The sequence below is a fragment of the Myotis brandtii genome, unplaced genomic scaffold (genome assembly GCF_000412655.1).
Source record: "Myotis brandtii unplaced genomic scaffold, ASM41265v1 scaffold738, whole genome shotgun sequence".
In the NCBI taxonomy this organism is placed as follows: Eukaryota; Metazoa; Chordata; class Mammalia; order Chiroptera; family Vespertilionidae; genus Myotis; species Myotis brandtii.
In genome coordinates, this window is record NW_005370932.1 from 127,345 (window position 1) to 141,967 (window position 14,623).

The window sequence follows — 14,623 nt, forward strand, 5'->3', positions numbered from 1 at the left end:
GGCCTCTAACCGCCTCTACCTCGGCCCCGCCACCATGGCTTTGTCCAGAAGGTCTCCTGGAAGGTCTCCCAGTCTAATTAGCATATTACCCTTTTATTAGTATAGATTTGTAAACCTTCAAAAAGCCACTGTGGTATACATTGGTAGCTTTGTGAAGGTTGAATGAGGTATGGAAATTATGGGAAAACTAGAGATGAGAATAAATGAGATGAGAATAAATAGATGGTAATTTGAATTCTTGAATCACTTTATTTTACTGTGTTAATTATTATGGCAAATTTTAAACATATACAAAGAGAATAGGTCTACTGTACGGTCATATACTACCCACTTTAAGTAACTGTCTTTCTCATGATTCCTTTTCCTCCTGTCTCTTTATTTCTCTTGGAGTACTTGAAAGGATAGCTCAAGACATCATATTAATTTATCCCCGTGTAACGAGGTAGTTAGATAAGTATGTGTGTTTTTAAAGCTCTCTAGGCTATGTTGTTATATCACGACTTGGTAAAATGAACATTTTGCATTTACATTGTTTTGACTATAGTGTGATAAGGGAAGTAGTGTAGTATGATTGTCTTCTTTTTGTGCTTTCATTTGTGTTTTTCTTTGAATTAATAATTAAAATTTGCTTAGTTTTGTTTCCCAGTTCTAATGTTTCTCAAATGTTCCAGTAGATGTTACATGCCTAATTGTCTAGCAGTTCAAAAACAGTCTGTTTTTTTTCCCCTTGAAACTTCCTCTTCTGGGAGTCTTTTGTCTCCAGCTCTAATCTAAATGGTTGCTTCATAAGCTTGATGCGCATTTGCCATCCGGAATTCTCTTTCCAGATCTTTCTTGATTTTTTTTTCTTTTTAAATTTCATTCTCTAATAGCTTTCTAAGAAAGGGTGCATGGGAAGTAAATTTTTTGAGTCATTGCATATCTGTGTCCTATTCTTTTTTTTTTCTTTAATCCTCGCCTGAGGATATATTTTTATTGATTGATTGTTTTTAGAGAGAGAGGAAGGAAAAGAAAGAGAGAGGGAAACGTGGATATGAGAAACATCGATGGGTTGCCTCCTAGGATTGAACTCACAACCTAGGTATGTACCCTGACCAGTAATCAAACCTGCAACCTTTTGATGTATGGGACAATGCACTAACCAATTGAGCCACCCCAGGGTGGCTCAGTGTCCTATTTTTGAATGACAGTTGGGATGGGAATAGAATTCTAGGTTGAAATATTTTACATTACAGGTTTTGCAGATATCTTGAAATATTGTTAGCCCTCTTTTATTTTGTTATTATGGTGGTTATCAGACCCACAACTAGGTTGTTACTTAATATGTTAGTAAACAAGTATACATAGTACAATATTAAAATTTTAATGAAAATGTTTATATTTTATTATAATTTTTCTTTTGTAGTCCTAAACGTTTTCCTTTATACATTAAAAAAGGGTCCATAACACAGACACTGGGGCGGTGAAGACCTGGGGAGAGAGGGTGGAGGGGGCCAATGGGGGAAAAAGGTGACATATGTAATACCTTTCAAGAATAAAGAATTTTTTTTTAAAGGGTCTGTAGGCTTCAGATACAGCACAAAAAATGTCAAGAACCTTTGTTCTAGTTTATTTTAAAAAGTTTAGATGAATGTATTCATAAATAGCATGTATTTTCTTAGGTGTTTAAAAACTTTTCATCAATAATATTAAACAAACTAGTCTATGACTTGCTTTTAAAGTCTTCCCATGTTAACGTGCAAAGATCCAGTGTATTTTGTAGAGTATGTCATAGCATGAATTTATCCATTCCTGGAGTAAAGGACATTTGGGTTTATGTTTTTATTCCAAAGAGGTGCAATGAATAATCTGAAGCTCTATTCGTATGTAAATGTTTAAGAATTTTTTTAGAATACACCAGTATCTTTTTTAAACTTTATTTTATTCTTAATTTTTTCTAAATTATTTTACTTTTTTAATGAGCAACATATGCATATGGGTAAAAATGAGTTATGAGACAAACCAGTCCCTACTCTACCTCTCCTCACTTCAAAAGCAATTATTTCAGTCTGCTATTTCTTCTCTTGACATTTTGAAGTAATAATCTTATATTGTCAATTCTTAATTTGTCAAGTTTAGAAATTATCTCAAGATTTTCTTTTAAAAAATATATTTTTATTGATTTCAGAGAGAGGGAGGGAAAGGGAGAAGGGGATAGAAGCATCAATGATGAGAAAGAATCATTGATTAGCTGCCTCCTGCACGCCCCCTACTAGGGATCGAACCCGAATTCATCTCAGGCATTTGCCCTGACCGGGAATTGAACTGTGACCTTCTGGTTCATGGGTCCACACTCAACCACTGAGCCACATCGGCTGGGCTAAAGATTTCCTTTTGTTACCTCTTTATCCTGTTATTCCCATCTTTTTTTATAAAGTGCTCAGTCCTTTCCTCTATTATAGAAGGTGGTCTGAAAACCTCATAGCAAAGTTTCTAAATGACTAAAGATAGTAAGAGAATGAGCATCAAGGAGTTGAGAGCAGGATCTCTGGAAATGAACGGAAACTTATGTAGCCAGAAATATATATGGAGTAATTATTGCCAGGAAATTGGGAGAGGGACTTAATTCGAATGGAGATGGGAATAGCAGGAAAAGTAAACCTTTATTTAAATTTAGAAACCAGTTTTATGGTTCACTAGGAGCCCATGAGAACTGGTTCTTTTAGGTTATTAAATATCAGGATATTTCATTATTTGTGTAACACAAAGCTGTCTGTCTCTGCTGTGTCAGATAAGAGATAATTTTTCACATTCAAACACTGTCATTAATTTTAGCTCACTTTGTCAAAGAAGTGTTTATTATCTCTTGGTTCATGCAATTAATTTTATTTTTAAGAGTCTACAGATTATAGCTATCAGTTTAATGTGATAGAAAGTCCTAGCAAGCAATATTGTAAAATAAAAATAGTGTAGCAGGGCAGATCTTGAAACTGATTTTCTACCTTGACATTCCTTCTGTACAGATTTCCCAGCCGTGAATTGGGTTCTTCAGTTTGATTGTCCTGAAGATGCCAACACATACATTCACCGTGCAGGTAGAACTGCCAGGTAAGTGTGCTGGCCCATTTCTTTGCTTTTGGTGCTATCTAAATAAAAAACTATGCTCCCTGAAATGCAGACAAAGAATTCAGGTACGTGAGTATAGTTGGGCATTTTTATGGTGTAGTTTGAGAACATCTGGTCAGCTGTTGCAAGTCAATATAGCTGAGACTTGATTACTGCTGCGAAAAATCAAAGAAAATCTTATTTTAGTTTTTTTTCTAACTTTGTTTATTTACTAAACTTTTTACAAGAACTGCTCACTGAACATCATCTCTCTGGAACCTAATGAACCCTCAGTGAGGTATAGGACTGTTATTTAATATCTATTTTCAGAGGAGGAAACTAAGTCTTTGAGCAGTTAAGCAATTTTTTGACGACGCACAGCCCCAGGATTCTAATCCAGGTAGTCTGACTTCTCTAGTCTAGATCTGTACTCTTACTCTCTATGGTATCGGCCCTAAGAGGCAAGGTGGTTTTGAGCTGTAGATTTCTCTTTCTTTTTTCTCCCCTAGTGTGGAAATTAGACATTGCTGGAGACTACTCCCAATTACTCCCTTTTCCAAATATGTCCCCCTTCCTCCCCAATAAAAGCATCACTAAAAGTTGGTGGCTTAAAAAACTGAAGTGACTGTTGTTCCAGTTAGTGTCTCTTCCATCATGAAACATCAATGTCTCATTGACGTCCACATTAAAAATATTCGCTTAACCAGTTTTGATGAGAAAGAAAGTGGCAACAAAATGGAAAACCAAAGAAATAGTCTATCTGTGGCTAATCATAATGAATCATAACCCTACTGTGGTTATTATTTTGGCTGTTTCCAATTCTTAACAATCACAAGTATCAGTAAAATGAACAAGTGCTAACAAGTGGTGGGGAAACTATCTGGAAGAGAATATAGCAAAGTCATAATCATTTGGGAGTAAATGGCATAGAAAGGTATCTGAATGAATGAAAAGAATAACAAATGTCATTGCTATTGAGGTTGCAGTGAAGTTGGGATATGTATGCTGCTGGTAGAACTGTAAATGGTTAGCGTCTTTCTGGATAGCATTTTGTAATACTTATCAAAGTCTTAGAGTTCTTCCTTTTGACTCAGTAACTCCATATCCAGAAATTGATCTTAAGAAAATAGGGAGAAGGAAAAAGTTTCAGTCAAGATGTTCATTTTACTGATATTTGTGATGGTTAAGAATTGGAAACAGCCAAAATAATAACCATAATAGAGTTATGGTTAATTATGATTAGCCACAGATGGACTATTTTTTTGGTTTTCCATTTTGTTACTACTTTCTTTCTCATCAAAACTGGATAAGTGAGTATTTATAATGTGGACGTCAATGAGACATTGATGTTTCATGATGGAAGAGACACTAACTGGAACAACAGTCACTTGAGAATTTTAAGCCACGAACTTCCAATGATTCCCCAGGGATGGCAGGGTTTTTAGACCAAGATTGGAATACTCATCTAAGTGGAGACTCATTCTCCAGCAGTTTGCTCTTCCATTTGCCCTGCATCTCCTTCAGCAAGTGGCCCAATTGTCTTCTGTCCCTTGTTTATCTATGAAGTCCCTTTGGTGTTTACTTTTACATTTCTTTGTGTCCACAGTTCTCATGGCTTTAATGAAATTTTATCTTTTTGTTTGATTCTGTTGTTTGTTTCAGCTTAAGTGAAGGTTTTTCATATTCTTCTACAGCCTAAGAAGTAGGTTCAAACATTTTTCAGTTGGTTCAATTTCAGCCCATGGTCTATTAAACATGGGCTTTAGTCAAGGTCTCCTCACTTAAGTGCTTTTCTTTTGACCACCATGAAGAGAGAGCATGGTATAAGAATGAAAGGTAAACCTTTTTATAAATAGGATTTATGTATTAGAGGGTTCAAAGTATGTCATTTTATTGCAGTTAGATAATTTGAATAAGCAATGGGGTTAGAACTGGGTTCTGTGTATGATGTCTTTCTACATTTAGACAAACTTATCTTAGAATGACAACATTTTTTTTTTTTTAAATGGGATCTAAGTAAATGTGACCTAGGTAGAACAGCAGCCTTGTTTTCCATTTTATGAGAAGGTACATTGTGTTTCAGTGTCTCTGATACATTGGGTACATGTTCAGATTATCTTTCATAGTGAGATATTCAGAAGTTTTTAGTTGTGGTTATTGGAATGAATGTTTCTGTATTGTTTAATTCTCAACGAATGTGTAATAAGTATGAATTTGTACAGGTACCCATGTACACACTTGCATTTTGTGGTCTTGTGGGCCTCTAGATAGATAAAGTTGGGTCTGGTCTCTCGCTAGCATATTGGACCAGGAGTAAGCAGGCTTTTAGATGTGCCATTAGTGTTGACATGGGCAAGGCAAACTAATTCCTTTATAGAATACATTTAGCAATGTTTTGAAATTATTTTTCCTATATGAAGATTATTGGGCATTTTAGTGTATCAGGAAAACATTGATAAAGGGCAAATATTTCCAGATTCTTATTTCCTGGAGAAGTTGTTAAAAATGTATGTAGTTGATCCTGGCTGGTGTGGCTCAGTGGTTGAGTGTTGACCTATGAACCAGGAGGTCATGGTTCGATTCCCGGTCAGGGCACATGCCGGGTTGTGGGCTAGATCCCCAGTACAGGGTGTGCAGGAGACAGCCAATCAGTGATTCTTGTCATTGATGTTTCTATTGCACTCTCCCTCTCCCTCACTCTCTGAAATCAATTTAAAAAAAAAGAAAAATAAAAAAATGTTATGTAGTTGAACATGCCATGGTGAACATGAAATTGGTCTTAATGACTGTGGAGCAGTGTAGGAGGTAGAACAGCATCACAATTGATTGTATTTTAAGAGAGAATACTAATTTGAAAAACTATATTATAATGCAATTTCTATTGTGGTCATTAATTTTTAAAGTACAAGCCTGTTTGATCCTTCATAACCAATTAAAAATACTTTGAATTGAGTTTGAATACTTTGAATTTGAATACTTTTAGATATATAGTGAGTGGAAAGGTTTAGGATATGTAATGCTTATTTTTCTTTGTCAGTTTAATAAAAATTGACTAAATTGCCATTTAAAAGTTGCCATTAATAGGTTTAGAGATAATTAGAAAATTTCTTATGCCATGAGCCCTGGATAATTGAATTGAATAAAGGCTAAATTAAAATTTGAAATTAATTAAAATCCTGTGTATATGCTGTAATTACAACCAGGTTGCCAGATAGCATTTGCTTTTGGAATTGAACGATGACATATGAATATAGATAAATGAACTTAGTGCTTTGTGGCAAAATAACTAAAGTTTGGGAAAATCAGTTTTCTTTTTCCTTTCTGTGTTTTAGCTAAGTGAAAAGGATGATTCAGGTACTTGTTGCCTTGAAGTACTTATTCTATTTTAATTTTTAATTTAGTCACCTGTCTAAAATTCTTTTGATCTTCAGCAATTGAGAAAAATTTCCCTCTGTTTCCCTTAATCATCCATACCCCTTTTAACATAGTGGTTAATCTCCTTTAGAAACAAATGAGGCAAGGGATCCAAATCTAGTTTTATAAAACTGTATCCTGTGATACTTTCTCCCTCTTAAATGTGATTATCTTTAGGGCTTGCAGTGTTTGGTACTCACAAAATTAGGCTCTTCCACTTACAAAAAAGCCCAGTTGAAAATAAAGATTTGGGAATAGAAAATAGGTATACATCAGATACTCCTCACTTTCAAAATGCTTTCATTTGGGGAATGAGGATCTGTGGGTAAAAGGTGGCACTTCATGTAACTTTATATATAAGGAATTGGGAGTTGATAGGAATCTATATATATATGTAACTGTTTTGTTTTCCAGAGTAGCAGTCCAGTCCAGCAATATTCCAGCTCCACTTTAGTTATCTTGGCTGTGTTTTGTGGCTCTCAGATTTTGTGGGGAGTGATTTAGGTGGGTCCACTAGGGGACAGCAGAGGACAGTTCTTTGCATTGCATACTCATGGGCAATAGTTGAGATCAGCGGCAGCAAATATACAGATGGAAAGTGGTTTAAATTTCTAATGTGATAACTTGTGAAGAAGAGTTTATGATGGTTGTTTTTTGGAAAATACTGGTACTTTATAGAACAGATAATGAAGAAAAAATTTTAAATGTCTTTAATTGGTTTGTAAATTGAAATAATAAAAGTGAGAAGACAATTTCCATGAGTATTAATTTACTGAAGCTTACTATGTGTACCTTAGGTTTAAGATAGGTACAACATTTGCTAGTGAAAATTCTTTCATTCCTCTAGTTTAAACTTTACAGAGATTATCTTCAGCCCACTCTACGTTTAGAGAGGCTGGTACTTCCTTACATGGCCTTCTGCCTTTGTCTATTGGTATCTGGAATTTAAAGCTTAAAAAAAGGAGGACAAAATCAATCCATTATTTTGCATCAAAGAAGCATTGGGAAGATAAGGAAGAGTATGACCAGTCTAGCTATTAAGGTAGGTAAAGGGGCTGATATTTCTTAGGAATCTATTATTTCCCAGACACTTTCCCCTTGCTCTCCTGCTATCTGTCCTCAACACAGCAGGCAGAGTGATCCTTTTTAAAACACAAGTAAGATCATGTCGCTCCTCTGATGGCTTCCCATTTCACTCAAGAGTAAAAGCCAGGGGCTTTCTGGGCTTATACTGTGCAACCCCCTTCCAACCCCAGTTCCTATTATCCTGTGCTCCACACTGGTCTTGTTGTTTCTCCTACATGCCAGGCATGTTTTTGTCTTAGACCATTATATTATGTTTCTCTGGAATGCTTTTTCCTTACGTGTCCACATGGCTGTCTTTCTTACCCTGCCCTAACCTCTCCTTCTTACCTGGTTCTTATTGTTTTTCATAGCATTTAACACTTTTAAATATATTAGAGCATTAACTTATATTTATTATTTGCTTTTTGTTCTCTTTACTAGAATATAAGCTTTATAAAGGCAAGGCAGGTTGTCTACTTAACTGATGTACTCTGAGTGCCTAGCACAGGGCTTGCAGAGTGGACACTTGAGATAACACAATTAGTTTCCCAAATCAGATGCATGAATTAGAGATCTTACCTAATATATTAATTAGCTGTACAAGTTATTCTACAATTTAGTGACTTAAAGCAAGAACTGTATGTTACGGTTTCTGTGGGTCATCTGGGTCTTCTGGCTATTGGTTAATCACATGTTCTTAATCTATTAAAATTTAGTTTCATCTTTTTTTGTTGTTGTTGTTGGGCTACAGTCAAGGTGTCACACAGCACTTTCAGATTCAACTGGGGATGGACCCCTTTCCGAGCTTGTTGCCAGGATCATTTTCTTACTGACTGGTCAGAGGTGCCTCTTATTTCCTTTCTACGTGGTCATCCTCTTCATAGTGTTTCTCACAACATAGAAGCTGGCTCATCAGAGAGAGCAAATGAGAGGGAACAGAGAGTAAGATGGAAACCACAATGTCTTTTATGACTTGGACTCGGAAGTCACACTCCATCATATCTGTAGTGTCCTAGGGTTACACAAATTAGCACAATTAAGTGTAGGGGGTGAGTTGAGTACGAGGGTGTGAATACCAGGAGGCATGGATTATTGGAAGCTGCTTAATACACCTAATATCAAACTTTAATAATTTCAAGGATAAAGGTAATCACGAGGTATATATGAGGCAGGAAAAGATCTGGGGCTTTCAACACAGGTGCACAGGTCCATTCTTGCACATCAGGGTGTGCTCTGGTCCAGATTAACCTCAGAGTCTCTAAGTGATATGTATGGCTTATCACTTACACAGAAGGGCCATTGGTATACTCAGTTACAAGGCTGACCGTCATGACCTACCTCTTGAATCCATAGACTGTCAACAAACATGGTACATCCTGTTAATAGCATCTCATAGTTGAGGACCACTCTCACACTAGCAAATTTGCCAGGTTTGTTCCCAAGCAGGCCTGTCACTGGTATGTTTATGAGGAGATCTGACTATATTGCTTTTTATTTATTTACGGGGTGTGGGGGGGAGCCCTCTCCAATCCGGGAGTTTCTGTCTGTCTTTGCAATCATATGAACGAATTGTCTGAGACCCCCAACCCAGTTTGGTTTGTTGCTCACAGAATAATAGAGGCATTTTTTTTTTCTTTGCTTCATTGTCCCAATGGCCGCTGTTCAGAAGCTTTCAGCAGTTTTGATTGGGGGTGGATAACAGGATAAATAGCACCTCTTTAGAGTGGAATCTAGGGCTGTTACTATTATAATAGTTCCCGTTGACCAGTCCATCCCTTTCATTCAGGTCTTACCTCATGTTCTAGGGCCTAACAGTGATGGCGAACCTTTTGAGCTCGGTGTGTCAGCATTTTGAAAAACCCTAACTTAACTCTGGTGCCGTGTCACATAGAAATTTTTTGATATTTGCAACCATAGTAAAACAAAGACTTATATTTTTGATATTTATTTTATATATTTAAATGCCATTTAACCAAGAAAAGTCAACCAAAAAAATGAGTTCGCGTGTCACCTCTGGCACGCCTGTCATAGGTTCGCCATCACTAGTCTAAGAGATTTGTCTGCCACCAGAACTATGATTCCCAGCATTCCTGGTGCTCCCTGCGCTCTGGGCTTCCGCTTCCAGTCCTGGCGCTGCCATCAGAACTACTATTCCCAGAATTCCTGGTGCTTCCCACACTGGGAGTGACCGAGGGAGCCACAGCCCCCCAAGCCTCCGGCTCTCCTGCTTTGCTCTCTGCCCAGCAACCGAGGGAGCCACGTTCCCCCCAAGGGAGTGACCAAGGGAGCCTGTCCCCCCAAGCTGCTGGCTCTCCCGCTTCTGCTTGCTACCTGGTGCCTGTGTATGCAAATTAACCCGCCATCTTTGTATTCACCCTGATTGGCTGGTGAGTGTAGTGAAGGGATGGTCAATTTACATATTTCTCTTTTATTATATAGGATTTTTTGAAGCTGGGGAGACTTCCCTTCCCCTGGATCCACACCGGGGATGCTTGAATTATAGCTTAGCCACTTCCTCATACTCAATAAATATCTGAGTGAATAAATGAATGGACTCATTTAACCTTTATGATAGCCTTATGAAAGAGATCTTATTAGGGAACTCTTCCTCAGAGATTAGGAGGTTAAATGTCTCCAAGCTCATTCAGGAAGCACCAGGTCTGGCATTATACTGGGGTCTTTCTGACACAGCTCACATTCTTTTTGTGTGCCCAGAGCAGCTGTTTTTACTTAATGAACTTTAGTGGTTACTCCTCCCATTCAGGGCTTCTAGACTTCATGAAAGCCAGGTTCTTGGAGAAGGAAGGTAGATAGTTTTAATTTGCTACAATTTGTGATCATGTACTAAAATATATGCATTTTTTCCTTCTTTATTTGGACTATGAGAGACACATATCGCATAGTTGATCAAACACTCTCCTTAAAAGTCAAGAAACTTGGGTTTGGCTCTGTCATTGGATGGCTGCATACCCTTGGAAAAGTTATCAATTTCTTTAAGCCTCAGTTTCTGCTCCTGTAAAATGGGGTTAATTGTAGCTAACTCAGTTTCCTGAAAGTATAATTTTAGGTGGTATCACTACTGCTTTAAAATGGGTTTTCTTTTCTTTTTTTTCTCTAAATCTATTAAAAACAGTCTTAGAAATTTTCTTTTCTGGAGATAGTTGATAGTATTTAATGATTTCTACATTTGTCCTGTGAATGCCATAAGTCTTTGTTCTTATTTATTTTTTTAGATGCTTTCTATGCAATACACATCAACCAGCTTGGTTTCTTTCCAGTTATTTGACGGTGAACTTCATTTGTCAAATTGTTGAGCCTATTGTGGTATTCTTGTTCATGTTTCCATGATCTTCAGCTGCAGATGACTTATTTTTCCCAGGGTATTTCCCTGTCTTTTTCTTTTTTAAATCTAGTGTAAGTCTTTAGATATTCTGAGTCAGAGATACCCCTTTTTTTCTGGGAATAAGCTCTCCTTTGTACCATGTTGAGCAGGAATAACAGAACAGTTGGACGCTGATGACTATGGCTCGCTGTCTGCATGCCTGGCTGCACTGTTCTCCCACAGTGGCAGGAACTGTTGGGGCTGGTTGCCACAGGTAAGGCCGAGGCATAGGAAGAATGGGAGATAGAGGGAGGGGGAAAAGGAGTGAAGAGCTGTGGAATAGCAGAGTGTGACCAACAGTTGTCTCCATTTCTCTAACTCTTGATCAGACTTGTATTGAGAACAGTGATTAGTATATTAGTAGTTGCAGAAATAGAATTTTAGCTCTTGAAAGGACCTAGATCATCTCATTCAAATTGTGTAATTTATAAATAAAAAAATGTGATAAAAATGCCTGGCCAGTGTTGCTCAGTGGTTGAGCGTTGACCTAGGAACCAGGCGGTCATGGTTCGATTCCTGGTCGGGACACATGCCTGATCCCAAGAGTGGGGTGTGCAGGAGGCAGCCAGTCCATGATTCTCTCTCATCATGGATGTTTCTATCTCTCTCTCCCTCTCCCTTCCTCTCTGAAATCAATAAAAATATGTATTTTTTAAAAAAGTGATGTACAGTGATAAAATGACTCATTATCCAGGGTTATAAATAGTACAATAGGGATTTCAAATTAGTTCTTTTAACCCCAAATCCAGTATTTTATCTACTAAATACAGCAATTCTTATCTCATGGTACACAGAAACTAATTACTAAAGTTCTGTGGGATACCAAAAAATATATATTTTTGCTGATCTGAGCAAAAAATAGGTACAATTTTGATTGATTCACACCGAACAGCTATTGTTGTGTTGGCTGTTGTCATTTTTTTATTTGACAATCTGAGGGAAAAGACATCAGTGCCCTTGAGTAAATAGGGATTGCATGTTTTAAAAATTCTTGCATCATGATGGTTGAAAATCGCTGTACTAATGTAACTCCTAGTGGTTCGTTTACATTTGTTCATGCACGAAATATTTAGTGACCAGATTTTAGGTATAAATGATGTATATGTTAGGTGCAGAAGGCAAATTCATACATGTCTTCAAAGGTAATGGTCAGAATAAGGAAATATGCTAATATTGGTAGAACTAGGATGTGTTAATGAGGTAAGAGTGATACAAAAATGTAGATTATTAAAAGCATATACAGTTTTTTACTTGGTTTTAATAACTTGTTTTGTTATAAAAGTAATGCTTATTCATTATACAAATCCTAGACTATGGCAAGACAATAAAGCACCCAAATCCTACCACCTAGAAAATTTTTTATATGTTTGTGCATTTTTAAAAAATTATAAAAATGAAATTATTCTAAATATAATATTTTATGATTAGTCACCTGGAGAACCAAGCTTGGAGAAGTCAGGGTGGCTAGGTGGTTGTGAACCCTGCCAGATCATGCTCATATCAGTAAAGGTATGGATGATCAAAATCAAAGGGTATTTACAGACTCAACTGGAATGGAGTGTGTGGTGGGTTATCTGAATTGGAGTAATTGAGGATTAATAGTTTTTGGCTAGAAGGCAAACTATTGCCATTATTTCAAATGGAAGAATTACCATCGGGATTCAGTAGGTCTGGATCTCCTATTATGGCTAGAAATACTAGTGTGCTCTAGGGTGTAGAGGTAGTTTCCTGATAGCAGAAAATCATGATCAATCTATTGAGGATCCTTCTTTCTGGAGGGAATTCTGGTAGAGTTGAAAAAGCAATGAATTGGAAATGATAGGTCTCTGAAATGTAGTGATCAGTGTGCCACCCCGACACTCCCCTTGTCATTTCAGGAACTTTATTTTTTTATTTGTTTCTTTCATTGTTTGCTTGCTTTTAAGTTTGGCAAATTAATGTAAAATGAAGCTCTGTAAATTCTAAAGAGTTCTATAAATGTAGCATGCCATTAATACTGATGGTGAAAATGAGATTTTTGTTGGTTTAGATTCTGGGCTTTTTATATGGTGCCTAGAATGTCTCTGCTGTAAATTCTAAAGAGTTCTATGAATGTAGCATGCCATTAATACTGATGGTGAAATCAGATTTTTGTTGGTTCAGATTCTGGGCTTTTTATATGGTGCCTAGAATGTCTCTTAAAATAATTTGTCTTAATATATGGAGTTTTAAAATGTAGTTCTTATGAAGAACATTTATTTCTCTTTATACATATACTTAGCCTTGGGCTTTGGATATTGCTTTTGAAATCTAAAAGCTAGCTCATGGGTAAATAAACTATTCTTGTAAGCATAAAAAAAGTGAAATGTGCTTATGCCTTCTTTTAAAAGTGCTTTTATTTTTGAAATAAGAAGCTTACTGGAAATTTTTGGGTGTTGATGTGTGGGAGATAATTTGTGCTTTCCATTGCTTCTGGAAAAAGTTGTGTAATGTAAGATAGGTAAAATGGCTGGTGATCTTTATTAGATACTTGCCTTATGGGGTCCAACTTTAGACATTTTCCCCCATTTTCCTTTGGGAATCTTTTCCTTCTAAATTTTTGTGTTGTGGTCTATTTTAACCTTGTGTAGCCTCATATATATATGTGTGTATATATATGTATATATATACATGTACACACACACACACATACATATATATATATATCCTATCTAATAATAGACAAACATGGTAATTAACCATACCTCCGATACGCTTCCCATTGGCTAATCAGGGCGATATGCAAATTAACTGCCAACCAAGATGGCGGTTAACTTGCATATGTAGGCGCAATGTTGGGAGGCGAAAGGGGAAGAAGTCGCCTGCCACTCCGTGATCGGAAACCCAAGTGGCAGCTAAGAGTCGGGTGGTAGGGCAAAAGTGGCCCTGGGGCTCAAACGGAAGGAGGTGATGGTGGGGCCCCGCCCCCTGTGCGGCCAGGCCATCCTTGGTAGGCTCAGGCGGAAAGCGGCGAAGGCAGGGTCCCTGCCCCGTGTGCAGCCAGCTCCATGTGCGGCCAGGCCATCGGCACGGAGCTCAGGCGGAACAAGGGGATGGCAGGGGGCCCGCCCCGTGTGCAGCCCTCTCCATGTGCAGCCCTTCCTGAGTGCAGCCCCAGCCATCTGCGAGGGGCTCAGACGGAACATGGCCCCGCCCCCTGTGCGCCCAGGCCATGGGCGTTGGGCTCAGGAGGCTCAACCAGCAAAGCGGGACTGTGGATTGGAAATGGGCACAAGGCAGACTTCCTGGTCCTTCCCGGCAGGCTCCTATCAATCTTCAGTTTCTACTGAAAGGAATGTAGCACCTCCACTGCGCAGCCTCCCAGGACTCGCAGGCTCTGGAGTGGAGACTTCAACAAGGACTTCAGCGCCTGCTCAGGGGAATAACCACCACCTCCCTACTCCACAGCTGCTTCTGTGTCTTCAAGAAGTGCGCATGCTCCTCTCTGTGACATGGGCGGGGCCAGAGCCTGAGTGAGGGGTTCCACCATAGCATAGCTGGACCAGTGCAGGGATGGAGGGAGGGAGGGTGGGGAAGGAGCAAGGGGGAAGCCCTGATTCCCTGCTCCTCCTCCCACAGGCATGGCCCTGGCTGCTGTTATGATAAAAGGAGTTGTGTTTTTCTAACTCTGTCTGGGTAAAGGAAACAAGTGTCTGTTGA

At 38.1% G+C, this 14,623-nt stretch overlaps 1 protein-coding gene across 1 annotated transcript in view; it reads left to right on the forward strand.

Annotated features, from left to right (window-relative positions):
* LOC102252966 (probable ATP-dependent RNA helicase DDX10) overlaps positions 1-14,623 on the forward strand; it is a gene marked incomplete at its 3' end in the record, with an annotated part of 62,445 nt that overhangs the window by 32,474 nt on the left and 15,348 nt on the right. Inside the window, exon 9 of the mRNA XM_014530387.1 lies at positions 3,003-3,087. Within this exon, the coding sequence (XP_014385873.1) occupies positions 3,003-3,087 (85 nt within the window). The remainder of the gene's footprint in view (positions 1-3,002; positions 3,088-14,623) is intronic.